At 40.5% G+C, this 15,498-nt stretch overlaps 1 protein-coding gene across 1 annotated transcript in view; it reads right to left on the bottom strand.

The window, feature by feature from the left end:
- plxnb1a (plexin b1a) overlaps window positions 1-15,148 on the bottom strand; it is a 48,287-nt gene extending 33,139 nt beyond the window's left edge. The window contains exons 1-5 of the mRNA XM_037684392.1: window positions 15,069-15,148; window positions 12,372-13,245; window positions 11,456-11,698; window positions 9,259-9,441; window positions 5,083-5,211 (exon numbers count right to left, since the gene is read on the bottom strand). Coding sequence (XP_037540320.1) covers window positions 5,083-5,211; window positions 9,259-9,441; window positions 11,456-11,698; window positions 12,372-13,235 — 1,419 coding nt within the window. The 5' untranslated portion in view covers window positions 13,236-13,245; window positions 15,069-15,148. The remainder of the gene's footprint in view (window positions 1-5,082; window positions 5,212-9,258; window positions 9,442-11,455; window positions 11,699-12,371; window positions 13,246-15,068) is intronic.
- Between the last annotated feature and the right edge of the window lie 350 nt (window positions 15,149-15,498).

Genomic DNA, 15,498 nt, shown 5'->3' on the forward strand with positions numbered 1-15,498 from the left:
CATCCATCCATCTAGCATCCGTCCATCCATCCATCCATCCATCCATCTAGCATCCGTCCATCCATCCATCCAGCCATCTTGCATCCGTCTATCTATCTGTCCATCCGTCCGTCCGCCCGTCCATCTATCTATCTATTACCCAAAATACCCAAAAAAGCGTGCTGTAGCATTAAAAGTCATCATTTTAGGGTGTCACTTGTCTAAATTTGAAGCATAAATATGAGTGGAGCAATCATTAGTCAGGTCCCTCTATCAGAGCACCAATCAATAACTGTGTAGTTAACAAATCAAAGAAATCTGATCTTTCATAAAGACTTGGCAACTATTAATTTACCTCAGAGGTTTTTGGATTTATTTGATTTCCAACCACAGTTTTCAGTTTGATTTATAAATGAGTCCGCTGGATGTTCATTGTTTTGTTACTGAACCACATCCTGAAGAATATATCCAGGCTTTCTTTTTTCTTTCTTTCTATTTTTACTCTTTTTTTTTTTACATAATAACATTATTTACTCTTTTGAAATGTGACTAAGTGCTGTCAGACCAAGCCTTGCACTCATAATTCATAAACAAATTTCACACAAAATAAGTGGAAACTAACAAGATTTTAATTATTTAAAAAAAAAAGAATCAACTGTGTTACACAGACCATTTCTCCTCACAGCACGAATATTGATCAACAGTTTACTTGTTTAAAGTGTCATGCAGTCAGTCCTCTTAGTGAAAAATCATTAAGATTCACCAATAATCAATAATGTGGGTTTTAACAAAATATCAACAAGGGACGGTGTTTTTTATGCATCAGGCTATATAAGATCTATCTGCTTATGTTACTAAAATACACATTATTTAGTTAAACATGTTACAGCAGGATCCATGCAGGTGTCCCTAATTTGAGACAGGTGAATGGATTTACACATGTGGCTCCAGCTGTTGTCATTGATGAGAAACGATGCATAATTTAACTGAAAATCCCACTCTGTACAGAGAGGCAAGTGGGAACACAAGCAGTAATAATTTTGCAGGTAAACTGTTTAACAGACACAATCCTCAAGTTGAAAGCAAAACACAACATTTTGTCTGATGTAGCTACTCTATCAAGTCTAATTTATTGTCAAAATTAGCTGCAGTGGTAATTTTATCAATACTTTACCTGTAAATGTTCACAAAAACCACATGCATAAACAATCAGTGCTCACTGAAAAACTAAACAAAAGAAAGTTATTCTTGGTCTGCTTCTATCTTTTCTACTGACTACATCCGCCTGCGCTTCCATGACTTCTCTCAAGTTAGGAATTTGTCTTTTTTTTTTGTGAGTTTTATAGAAATGCACATGACAGTTAGTCAAAAAGGACCAGCACAGATAATAATTGGTAACTCAGTTCACAGTATCAGCTTAGTCCTCAAAAAAGGTAGGAAATGGCAAAATCTTTGAACTATTTTACACCAAAAAAGGTCAAAACTTTTTGTAAAACTTGCAAGAAAAGCCCAAGTTGAGTTTATAAATCCTAGACTGATATATTTATGCTCCAAGTGTTCACTGATAAGATTTCGGACACCGGTGGAGAGTTCTGCAGGAACCCTTAGTGCCTTAAAAACAAACAAGACCCTAATGTGTTCCTTTAAAAACCTTGAAAAGCTTGTTGTCCTGTATTTGGCAAATGGAGATCCCACTGGAACACTGAACATTCTCCATCTGCCTCTGTGGCGGCTAATGAAGTTATTACACAACAGGTCCTCATCGTGTAAACAAGAGCATTCTGCTCAAAAGTGAACTTTTGTCCTTGAAAATACACCCAGCACATTCCTAAAACACATCTCGTGATTTAAACAACCAGTTCCCATAATAAAATGATTTCCCTTCATGATGCATGGAGTTAAAAGGTGCAAGCCCTGCTGTAATTTGGGAGTTTCCTGTAATAAATTTAGTGAGCTAATTAGCTCAAATGACATGTTATTTATTCAATTACTGGTAAGCTCAAGTGTTAAGTTAACTTGAAAATTTTCTGGACCATTACCAAAACAATCTGCCTATTAGTCTGTTAAAATTCTTCTGATCAAGAAAGCTCATCAGAGACTCTACTTCCTCAGACGGCTGAGACGAGCTGGTCTGGGATGCTCAGTCCTCACCTCCTTCTACAGGTGTGCAGTGGAGAGCATCCTGTGCTCGAGCATCAACGTGTGGCATGGAGGCTGCACAGCTGCAGAAAGAAAAGCTCTGCAGAGAGTGGTGAAGGCTGCACAGAAGATGTTGGGAGTCAGCCTCCCCACCATCACAGACATCTACACAGATACAGGAAGAGGGCCACCTGCATCATGAAGGACCCCACTCACCCAGCACACACACTTTTTGTACCGCTCCCCTCAGGAAGGAGGTTGAGGAGCATTAAGTGTAGGAACAGCTTCTACCCTGAAGCTGTTAAGACTCATGAATCCCTAACCAGAAAAATCACTGTAATGACACCTTAATTGGATATTTGACACTTTATCTATCCATGCTGCTGATTTCTTACCTTACCTTCATCTTATTATATTATATTATTGTTGTTTAGCTTATATCTTAGATCCTTATATACATATATATATATATATATATATATTTATATATATAGTATTGCTATTTTTGGGTGTAACTGGGACCTTGAGTACATAATTTTGTTCCACCTCATGTACCAGATTTGATGTGAATGACAGTAAAGTCACCTTGAACCTTAAAACTGTTAACTATATTACCAAGCTATGAATTTTGGTAATTCCATGTATCCTAGATGTTCAGTTAATGACAGCAACATGTTTTACTATACTGAAAATAATACATGTAAAAACTTGGTAGTCTACATGTATTGACATTTTTTCTCTTATAGCTAATATTAATGCCATCTTACTTTAGCAATTGTAGCTTGTATTTGTAAACCTCACTAATCAAAATTAGCCTTACCTTTACTAGCTAATGCTTTTGGTTAGCTGCATGTGACTTGGGTTTAGTTAATTGGACTGCAGCTGGTTTGATAGCCATAGAACATGTTCAGATTTATGTCAGAGAACTTGATCTAAGTTTATGTTTCATATTGTACAGCACACTTCCAACCTGTTTGTTGTGATGGTGTGTGATTCCTGTTCAATTTACACCTAAAAATCAGCAAAACCATCTCTCAACAACAGGCTCAATAAACCATCAGGGATAAACCAAACATCCTATTCCATTGTATTCAAATACCAGCAAAAGATGACCGGGACCCGGGTGCATTGCACCTAAAAACTGAACACACCCCCATCCCTCATATTCATCATGTTCCTCACCGCCTCCCTCCTAAAGCACAAAGTCCAAGTGCAGCTGCAAAAACTGTATGGAATATGCTACAAAAATCTGGGCAAAATAAATAATCTGGACAATGCCACTCCATAGGCTTTATAGGTTCTAAGTGTGTCAACAGTTTCATTTACCGTAATTTCCAGACTATTGAGCGCACCTGAATATAAGCCATGCCCACTAAAAAAAATAAATAAACTGTACATATGGTATATAGGCCACACTTGTGTATAAACCGCAGAAGTTCACGCCATACCACACCATACCACACTACACCATTCCATACCATTCCATACCACACCACACTACACCATACCACACCATATCGCACCATACACAGTGTTTCCCCTACCATTATACAAGCGGGGCGCACCGCCCCGTCAACAGAGCCAAGCGCCCCGTCAACATCCCCCCCCCCCCCCCCCAACCACCTGTCGGCACTGACGTAACGCTAAACTAGCAGCTCGCAATGCAGGTGAACAAGCTAAAAAGCTAAAGGCAGCCTCATCCCTCATGCTAAATCCTCACGCAGACACCCCCTACCCCTCGAAAACTGTCAGTACAATCAGCGCATGGCTTATGTGAGTCTGTTCCCCCCGCCCCCCCCCCCCCCCACACACACACACACACAAAAACTGTCGGTACAGATAGCGCGTGACTGAGATGTCTCTGTCTCTCTCCTCTGTCCTGCCCAAAAGCTGCAAAACTGTCGGTGCAAACAGCGTGCGGCTGTATCTCTGTCTCCCCACCCCCCAAAAAAAAAAACCTGTTGGGATAAACAGGGTGCTGCGCAGCTCAGGACGTGTCTCGGTCAGTCTCTCCACACCCCCCCACCCCCGACAAAAATCATGGACGAGATGAGTGCCCCACCATGGCAAGTTATCTAGGGGAAACACTAATACCATTCAAAGTTTCCCCACTCCACAGTGGACCAATGAAACCAAATCTCATTGGTCCACTGTGACCTGTTCAGTAATTTCACTGGTCAGTTTTTTAAACTTGTACTTATACAGGTAGTCTCAATTTGTCAGGAGGACCCACCCCCCAAGAGAGACGTGTATTGGGCAGCTATGTGAGCGCCCAGGTGTGACAAGGCTAAATATATTGGTGGCATGAAGCTAAAAAAAACATAAATTAGCTGCAACATTGTATGAGCTGCGGTGTTCAAAGTGTGTGAAAAAAGTAGCGGCTTATAGTCCGCAAATCATGGTATAGACTTTTAACCTGAAAGGTGAACAGACTTGTTTTAAAACAACTTATAGCAGTTTGGTTTTTGTCACATATACAAATAATATATGTCTTGTTCTTGAAAATAAACTGTTTGTTCCGGTTTTCAATTAGGAGAACAACTGCTCCGGGTCTGAGTACAGACTTGCAGTTTCTCTTATTCATTTATCACCATCCGCAGCTTCCTACACACTCTCTGTAGGGAGTGTGCCGACACAATGCAGGCCACTTTTGATGATCAATACTTTTGTTATGTCTGACCTTACACCTCCTGCTGACTGTTGTGCCCATCTCAGTGGGGTTTGTGACTTTTGACCCCAGCTGCCAGCTGCCCGCTCCCTTTTCGTCTTTGCCTCTTTTCTTTTTTGAAGGACACACAGCTTGAGGAAATATCAAAGCAGGACTGACAAACTATAAATTGTCTGACGGATGACAAGCCATGTTCATTCTCATTTATGAAGACATCTGGATGGGTGGCTGAATAGGAACAAAGCTGCGTCTGTTTATACATCTGCTGGGCAGATACATAAAGGTATAACGCGTACCGTGGTTCTGGTCATGATGTAGATGTGGGATCCATTTTCATCGAGTAACAGGTCACTGTTGATGGGGGAGTTAGGCTGTATCATGGAGTTAGCATAAACCTCCACCATACCATCCTTACCAAGGTACACCTGGAAAATAAGGGCAGAAAAACACCACTTTGGTTAAACAATTACAACTATTACTACAAATACTAAAAGCGCTCAAAAAGCCAGTTTGAAAGGAAGTTTGATTCTCCCAAACTCTGACAAAAAAAGAAAAATAACAAAAAAACAACTACCTTCCTTATCTTCCATCTCAAACACAAATCAAATCACACTTGCACAGGATCACAGCAGAAGTGGCCATAAATGTGATTATCAACCAGTCAAATCTGATATGAAGCACAGGAAGACACCTCTGGCTTAAGTGATTCCCAGACCTTCAAACTCTCATGTTACCTCATCTTAATGAAATCACTGCAAATAGAATAGAGGATCTGTTGTCCCATTAGAAGGATGCACTCAGCACATAATGGTAAAGGAAGTTGCTCACAATGATTAGTGACCTAAAAACCTCCAGGCAATAACTACCGTTTTACATGCCATATTTAATATTTAATGTGCTCCTTCTAATCTGCATCTGCGCACATAAACACAATGTTCATTTATCGTTTCTCTAATCCATATCATTGTATAGTGAAATAATTTAATGAAAGCAATAGGAGCAAATTAGTCGATATTATTTTAAGAGTAAGGTTACGGTATCACTTTTCAATAAGGCTCCCCTTATAGATGGATAGTTTATAGATACGTTATTAATTCCTCTATAAACACTTTATAAATCATTAATAAATACTTATTATGCATTAATTAAGGGTGACAGAGAGACAAAACTGACCAGTTTCTTGCCAAATAGTGAGTCAAATCTGTTCACCTATATATTTCATAGTTGTTATATTAAATATTTCAGACTAAGTTACGCATTTGTAAACCTATTTCTTTAGCATATAATATTGTACTTTATCAGTGCATCATAAGTTTCTACAACTAATATTATAAATTACTCAATAGCATTTCTGCTGTAACAAAAAAAAAATGTAAATCAACACCTCGATACCTTAAAGTGGAGTTATTCAACTAAAGTGGAAAATATAAATCTGCCACCCGGCTACAATTATATCCTTAAAAAAATTGGTTTACAAATGCTTATTGTGCTTACAAGGTAGTAACTTAGTCAATATAACAACTCTAGATGAAATATATATAAAAGGCAGATTTGACTCACTATTTGGCAACAAACTGGTCAGTTTTGTTTCTCTGTCACCTTTAATTAACGCATAATAAGCAGTTATTAATGAGTTATAAAGTGTTTATGAAGGAATTAATAACACATCTATAAACTGTTTGTTAGCCATCTATAAGGGGAGCCTTAGCGTAAAGTGGTACCAAATTTATGAAACATTTAGTATGAATTTTATTTTGGAAAAACTAAAAGAAAACCAATTTCTTACAGGCCGTTTTAAGGAAATAAGCATTTTGCTAAGAGTTTTCGTTAATTTAATTTGCCTGTCTATGCATTCTATGAAGCTAAAGGCAGGATATGATCTGTTGAGATCGTCTGGCTCTTTCCAAGTGTGTAAAAAGCAACAAAAGTTGTCCTTAAAGGAACACTGTCACCCACCACCTTGCACGTCAAAGCGTTAAAGATTTGCTCGATCTCTTAGCGCTTGAACTATGAGTTTGGGATGAACCTCAGCTATTACTTGACCCCAATTCACCTGTAAGGAAAACTGAATTTTTGACTTTTTTGTGTTTGCTAAAGTCAACTAGCTTTGCATTGATAAGGTAATCAGGCGTAGAAGGGTTTTTGTCCTGTCTGTCTGTTCCCTCATGTTTCCAGTTCAGCTCAGTGTTTTCCCTCCTTGTGTTCAGCCCCGTCTCACCTGTGTCTCCTGTTAATCCCCGCAGGTGTCTGTCGTTGTCCCAGTCAGTGTCTATGTATATATTCAGTTCCTCTGCGTCTTGTCTTTGTCTCGGGATTGTCCTCACGGTGTGTTTCTGCCTTCCGTCCTGTGTCCAGCTCACTTGTGAGTACGCTGCCCCGTCAGCCTTTGCTTTGTGTTTTTGTAAAATAAATATTTTGATTTTTTTCCACGAGCCTCCTGCACTTGGGTTCAACACTTCTGACGGCAGAACCTGACACATCCGATGATTACTTTCTGAGAATGTTATTAAAATCAACCCAGTTGAATGATTTAATGATTTGACTGCCTGAGGGCTGGAAATATTATAAATACTAGTTTATCATTCCAGAATATTCGCAGGTAAGGAGTGATGCAAACACACAAATCTGTAAAGATTTGTCATTTTGATTTTTTTTTTAAATGAATGATATAAGACAAACAAAAATGGTGGGCTGAAGTGCTGTTCCAGCATGAACTTATGCTAAGCATATTCCCTTCTTTCAGCTGCTCCCTTCCTCAGGGGTCGCCACAACAAACTAACTCCCACAAAGACTTGGTGATAGTTTTTATGCTGGATGTCCTTCCTGACGCAACCACAGACCACTGAGCTACCACAGTACTTTGTGTGGAGCAGAGAGCTGCCATGTAGGGCACCCGGGGGAGAAGATGGTGGGGGTTAAGGGCCTTGCTCAAGGGCCCAGAGTGGGGAAAATGAGGGTGTAGGAAGGTTTGGGTGTTTCACCTTTCCCACCCACATTTTGAAGTTGTTTGTCTGGGGAGTTGAACTGGCGACCTTCCCATCTAGCCTCTGCGCCACCACTCCTCCGAACATATGGCAGCTATTCATCCATCCATTATCTTTACCTGCTTATTCCTTTACGGGTTGTGGGGGTCACTGGTGCCCATATCCAGCAGTCACTTGTGCGAGAGCCTCTTGTTCGAACGCAGCTGAGTAAAATCAGACTGCCTGCATCGGATCGAACGAGAGGAACACACCGCTGAAGCCACAGAGCTCGAATGTCCAACAACTTTATTGCGGTCCACGCATCCGCCGACCATTAATAACTAAAAGCAGTCAAAGCTTAATTTAAAATGTCGGGGGGGGGGGGGGCTCGGACCTATTACTGTTAATTTGTCGGGTCGAGTTCAGAAATGATGGCTATGGGCTGGGACCGGGTCAAATTTTTTGGGCCTGAATGCACCTCTACTCCAGTCCATCACAGGGACACATGGAGACAAACGAGACAAACAACCATTCACTCTCTCTCTCACACCTAGGGACAATTTAGAGTTACCAATCAGCCTAACATGCGTGTTTTTGGTCCCCGGTTGGGATTTTAACCGACAACCTTCTCACTAAGAGGCAACTGCTCCACTGTGCTGCCTCGTAAAAATATGGCTGCTCTAATATGGTTTCACATTTAACTCCTAGCAACAAAAAAAAACCTACAAGGGCATTTCCAAAACTGTGGACTGCTGTTTGAATCTAGATTCTGTGGAATTTGATTTCTCATAATACAATAATCCTGTTCCAACAGAATGTTTCAGATGGTTGCACGTACAGTAATACCGCTTTGATCTGCTAACTTCAAGTGTTAAGTCGAGCCCCACGTCTCACTCCCTTACACTCAGACTAACAGATCATCACGGCGCAGTTTGATCTAGAATCCTCTTATCGTGATCCTGTCGTGCAAACATCTAAAATAAATACCGTTATTCTTCTTTTTTTCAGATCAAAAGCAGCACTGGACTTCAAGAAAAAATGTTGAAATAGTCAGTTTTCACGTCTTTAAATCATAACGTTAAAAAAAATGCACCACGTCTCCAAGAATCACATCCTGCCCAGCTCAAAGCAAACGCATTAAGCATGGGATCACTGTGGTACGCTAGTCTGTGGACGTTGGAACACTGCGAGTGCAGGAATGACGGGAATCTTCCACACTGCAGTGTAAGGTGGTGACGATGTAGAAAAATAAGCAACAGATCAAACAAATTAAAAACAACCTGAAACTGAAGTCTGGTGTTTTTGTGAGGTGCAGTTCTTTTGTTTTGCTGTAAGAAAACTCATAAAAGCAGACAGAGCTGTGAGTTCGTACAGACGGATCAGGTGAGCCCTAAGGCTCACACGATTGCAACATCTAAATGACTCAGATTAAACGTTTCAGTGGTAATCTTGATGAGTCATGGTTGTCTCACGCCTTCCACCAGGTGCGTACTCGGGAAGGTCAACTACCTTGTGCAGATTTCCTCTGGCGTCTCCCAGGAAAGCGATGCTGTGTCCCTCTCTGACGCTGACGGCCACAGCAGTAAGACGGGCGACTGAAGTTTGCCACACAGCTTTGGCTTCCATCGCGTCTTTGCTCGCCATGGGGCTGGGGGTGTGGTCAGAGCCACACGGGTACGCCTTCAAGGTGTTCTACAACCAGGTGACAGGATGGAAAGTTTGGTTACTTGGTGCATAAACACAATGAGTACTGCTGTAATTTGAAGTCATTTTGATTTTGAGAATTATGATTCAGCATCCACAACTTTGTTTCATGCTTTTATTTATCTAAGTACATCTGCATACTCTGTGTCAGTGTTTCCTCTAGTTTACTTGCCTTGGCAGGGTGCATGTCTTCTGTGATTTTTGTCTACTCGTGGGACGGACCCCACCCCCGACAAAAATCACGGACAAGATGAGCACCCCGCCATGGCAAGTTATCTTGGGGAAACACTGCATAGTCATAGCTTTTGAGCTAGAACGTCTGTATTACGTGCCGCTAGCTTAGCGCTACGTCAGTGACAGCGATTGTCGACCGGGGGAGGGGTGTTTGCTGACAGGGCGGGGAGCCCTGCTTGCATTATGGTAGGGGAAACACTGGTATTATTTTGGCCTTTCTTGTATCAAAATGTTCAGCTCATTCAGAAGATGGGTGCCATGACTTCTACTTTAATTTTTTATACTTTTTAATTGTTGTTTACAAATACTTTCTCCATAGAAATACTCTCTTTTTGATGTTGACATTTAGTTTTTACTAGCCTCTTGCTACTTTTAGCTTTTTTTGTGTGTGTGTTTTACAACTTTTAGCTAGCCATTTGCTACTTTTAGGTACCATTTTGTTACTTTTAGCTTTTAGATAGCCTTGTGTTACATTTAGCTTTTAGCTAGATTTTAACTACTTTTAGCCACCATTTTGCTACGTCTAGCTTTTTAATACATTTTGCTATTTTTTACTTTTAGTTGGCAATTTGTTATTTTTAGCTTTTAGAAAGCAGTTAGTTCCTTTTAGTTTTTATCCAGTGTTCTGCTTTTTTTGCTTTAACAACTCAGCAAATTTCAACAGACATCCAGCACTCAGCATCACACTGGATTCTACCATTAAATGGAATTTCTCCAGTTAAATATGAAATTCGGTTTGGAAAGATTGTTTTTAAGATCTTAATTAAACTTGTGGCAAAAACACTTGAGATAAAAAAAAAAGTTCATGCTTCAGTTATTATTCAGAGAGTCCAATTTTTTTTTTCATTTTAAGCAAATTACATCATAGACTAAAGTAGAGGGTTTATTTTTCAAAACTATCAACAAAATATTTGTTTTGTTGTTTTCTGTATACATTTCAAATCACTGCTCCACATGATTGACCATAAACAACAAGGTAAGAGCGGCAAATCTTTCTTTTTCCAGTTTATGGAGAAAATAAGACAGCTTTATTGTTGTTAGAGGAATAGTGGTCTAATAAATCTGTTTTCTTTCTTTCGTCTTTTTTTCTTTTAGTGCCCCATTTTCCTCCAGTCAGTTTCTCGGCTACAATCCTTCTTCTACTCCCATGTTTTACTTTCCTCCTCCATGCTCTCCTGCTCAGTGTCTGTCCTCTTATCCCAGAAGGAAAAAATAAAATAAACTCTCATCTTTTCTTGTCAGAGCTCATTAAGCTGCAGAACAGACGATTCAGGGTTGGTTTTCTTTATTGATCTCTAACGATCCCATTAAACGGTTCGGAGGGCTGAGGGAACCTGAGCGGCTGCAGATCAGTGGAGACGGTCTCTGGACGGCTGCAGCTGGGCAAAGATATTCTTCGGGCATCTGGGAACTGTGGGCTTTTCAAAAGAAGCCTCATTACTAGACTTCCATCCATTACTCATTCTAATTGTGCCAGCCCAGTCTTTCCTTGTTACTTGGCTGTGCATTCCATTTATTTTACCTTATGCTGAACACTTAAGCCAAGTGAGTCAATATAGCTAAGCTGCAGGCATTACTTCTCCTGATATATAGCCTTAATGTACCTACTGTAAGTCTTGCTCTAAATAGACACGTAGCCGTACAAAACAACAGAAACTGCTCTTCTCTGGAAAGGGACATCATTTAAACAATGATTTGAAAACATTCATGATCATAGATTTTAAGTCCAAGAGCTTCAAAATATTTGCGTCTTCATCCGAATCCTTACCAAAGGTAGGTTAGCACAGCTGGACTTGACCTCGTACTCTATGTAAGCCACCTCCCCTCTGCCCTCCACCAACCCGTCTTTGGTGTAGCAGAGGTCACGGGTGGAGTCGATGTGCCTGTCGAGCTCATCCAGGGAGAAAACGCACAGAGCCGAGGAGTCCACAGGGCTGTTGTTTGTTGAGCTAATGCGGGTGGAGAAGATTCCCAGCAGATCTTCGCCTTGCAGACCCGCACCTTGTCCCACCTGTGGCAACAAAGGCGTGAGAAAAACACAAGGCAGGAAAACATCAGTGTTGTCCTGATAAAAATCCACATACAGTACAGTGTTTGGAAGAAAAATTAGATGGAGAGTTGTACGCAGTAGTAAAACTGTGGGCATCAAGACCTTGAATGGTATTTTGAAGAGCTACTCCCTTCACGTTAACTACCTGCAAGCCTTCGTTAAATCATTTGGAGTAAAGGAAAAATACATTAATTTGCTGTAAAAGCTTGAGTCACTAACAGTAGTTTACATAGTAGATGTTTTGATGGTCAGCAAAGAATGGTAAATGGTCAATGGACAGTACTTTCTGTCTTATCAAGACACTCAAAGCGCTTTACACTACAACCTGTGTCCTCATTTACCCATTCATACAGCACTCTACTAGATCTCTACAAAGCTAATTGAACAAATCATCCTAAAGAGACTAACCAGAGCTTTATAGCATTCATATACCCATGGGACACACATCGGAGGCAATGAGGGGTTCGGTGTCTTGCCCAGGGACACTTTGGCATGTGACTGCTGATGGATTTGAAACCCCAACTCTCCCATTGGAGGACGACTGCTCTAACCACTCAGCCACAGCCGCCTCAAAGAACTAAATTAAAGTTAGACAATGGTGACCATAATGCTTTTACACAACCCATAAACGTACCTGAGCAGCCTGAAGCAGGTTATAATTCCTGGAAGGAGAAGATGGTGATCTGCACACCAGAGGAATTTCCACATACGAGTAGTAGGAAGTGTCCTCCAGGCAAACCCTGGCTGCATAACTCCGGTACTCCCTCGACACCGATTTGATGTCACGGCGGTAAAACAAGAAGTAGACATGTGAGCGTCGTGTGAACGTCGTTACAAAGTGATGGTCGTATTCTGACAAACGGCCAGCCACGGCCAGCTTAGCTGTCTCCTCACAAGAAAAGAAAGGCTCTGATGAAAGGTGGCGGGTGGAAATGGGTGGGTGGCTGGCAGTGTATCCTCGACCAACATACATAACTGTCTTTAGACCGTCCGGGAGCTCCACCACCAACCCCACGGTGGACACTGAAGGATCATTGGCTGCAACATACTGCGTATCTACAGGCCGTTCAGTGGAAAAGAGAACCTTCTTGATGGATTTCAGGCTACGTTTCTGACAGGTGCCCTGATGGACGCTACCGCAGGTGATCAACTCGGATGCTTTTTGGTTCACCAGAAGCAGTTTGTTGTGGTTGCTTGTTCTTCTGGCTGCAGGGCAGTTGCTTTCTGTGACAGGGGGAAGGCAGTTTTTGTGGTCGTTCACAGGACCGGTGGTCTCCTCCTGCTCCAGCCGGAGTCCATCTAATCCATCCAACTGGAAAAGATGGTCCCTGGCTCCCACATACACCGTGCCCACAGTTGGGTCTGGGTGGAGAACCAGGTGCTGGAATTCAGTGTCATTGCGTGAAAACTGGGGATATGAATGACCATGAACAGCAGCTACGATGATGAGAATGAGAAGGAAGACCAGGGAGGAGTTCAGAGCCTTCCCATGTAGCATGGCAAATATTCTGTTAGGGAACAGAAACCAGATTTTGGTCAATCAGGACATGGTAAATCTAAAAAGTTTAAAATCTAAGCAAACAATTCAGTCTCTAAAGGCATTTTGCTTCCCAGCTGGAGAGCGTTTTCAGTTCAAACGTGAAGAGTGTGGCGTTCAAAGCTTTAAACATGTGACCCTAACAACCCTCAGGCGGGATGGGAGTGAGATTCATCTGCATGTAAATTTAGCTTACAAAACAGAAAACCTTGTCCAGTTTAAAGCTTGGAAACTGACCTCTCCAACTGTGAACTGATCAAAGCTCCTCTGACAGAAAACATATTGTCTTTAACTACATAACAGAAATCCAGTTCCTTTGGTTTAAAACCTTTTGGATTAGGACAGATGTTTAACAGGAAATCTCTTGACAAGCGGTAAGCTGAAGTCCCCCGAATGTTTGAATAGTGTCCCCGCCCAGACTTGAATAGTGAATGTTTGTAGTTTTTTAGATGTTTTTCTGGACTGGAATTAAAATAACTGAAGTTGCAAACTTTTGATTTAATTTTTGTGTGAATGTCTATGAAGCATTCTCACTATTGTGATCCATTTTTCTTCCATACGTTTTTGGCGCTATTCTCGTCCCGCAGTTTTCAAGCTATTTCAACAAGTCGTAAATCAAAACGTTCAGCTCTTTCAGGACAATCCTGCTGTGACTTATTGTATTGGTGCAGCTTTAGCTTTTTTAAATATTTAGCCTTTTCTTCCACTTTTTTCCTAGAAAATGAATTGAGCTCATTTTACATCCTTCAGATCTTTAGCTGTGTTTACAACCTTTTACTGCTCCTTTCACATTTTGTTCTGGTTCAGCTTCTTTCAGCTTCCTTCTGCAAACTGAAACATTTTCAGCTAATTTCAGCTGTGTTTCTGCTGTTTTGTGACCCTTTTAGATACTTTTGCTAACTACAACATTTCTGTGCTTCTTCTAACTTCTTTCTGCAAATTTCAGCTTGTTATGCTCCTTTCAGATTATTTATGTGTTTCAGTTTTTTCTGCTATTTCAGCTACTCTTTCGCAGTTTTATTCTAATTTTAGCCTTTTCAACTAATTACACATTTTTTGCACTCATGTCTACTTTTTTCAGCACAGTTCAGCAAAAATGTGCTCTCTCATCATTCTGGTAATTTAAGTTTCTTTCTGCTTTTTTAGCTTCTTTTCAGCTGTTTTGTGCTCATTTCTGTTTCTTTCAGTCTAACTGGGCGAATGCGTTCTTTCTGCTCTCTTCTGCTAATTTAAGCTTGTTCCACCTTTTCTTCTACCTTTTTAAGCATTTTTAGCTAATTTCAGCTGTTTCAAATAAATTCTAGTTTTTCATTTTAACTTTTGCTACTTTCAGCCTTCTTTATGCAAATTTCAGCTTAGTATGCTCCTTTTAGCTTTTTTCTTCAAGTTTCAGCTTTTTCTGCTCTTTCAGATACTTTTTAGCTGTTTTGTGCTAAACGGAGCTTTTTTGGCTAATTACACTTTTTTTTTTTTTTTTAGCTCGTTTCAGCTCCTTCCATTTCCTTCTGGTAGTTTAAGCTTCTTTCTGCCATTTCACCTTTTTTTGTGCTAATTTCAGCTTTTTTTAGCTAATTTACTCATATTTGTGCTGATTTCTGTTTACTTAAACCTAATTCATCAAATATATGTTATTTCTGCCTTCTTCTGTTAACCTAGGCTTGTTCTTCCATTTCAGCTAGATTTCAGCATGTTTTTAGCTAATTTCAGCTGTTTTCAGCAAATCCTTCAGCTATAAGCATTGACAGTGCATTTTCACTGGAAATGCAATTTCTCTAGTTAAGAATAGCATCTCACCATTTATGTTCTCTTTTAAACTGAAGAGGTCCTTTGCTGGATCACCTGGAATCATATCCCAGTATTTCCCTCTCCATCTGTGAAAGCGAGGAACACACAGGATCATCATTTTCTGCACAAAGTGGTGAAAACATGACAAAGAGAAGAAGAAAACTTGTTCTTCAAAGCGTAACAAGCCTTTCTGCTTGATGTCTTGTAGTGTTTTGAACTTAACCATCGTGTGGAGTGTTTTCAAACACGATCAGACACAGCACCACACACATTTGGCAGCTTTTATTTCCCGTTTCCACAACCATCGCTCAACACCTCAGAGGAAAGTGGTTTGTAGATACCAAGAGTCGTCACGTTACAGAAAACGTCTTTAATTATTAAGCAGATTTGTCAGACCTTTCCCTGACCCCAGTGAGGAAAAGTCAGAAATAAATAACTA

The sequence above is a fragment of the Nematolebias whitei genome, chromosome 11 (assembly GCF_014905685.2).
Source record: "Nematolebias whitei isolate Nwh7 chromosome 11, NemWhi1, whole genome shotgun sequence".
In the NCBI taxonomy this organism is placed as follows: Eukaryota; Metazoa; Chordata; class Actinopteri; order Cyprinodontiformes; family Rivulidae; genus Nematolebias; species Nematolebias whitei.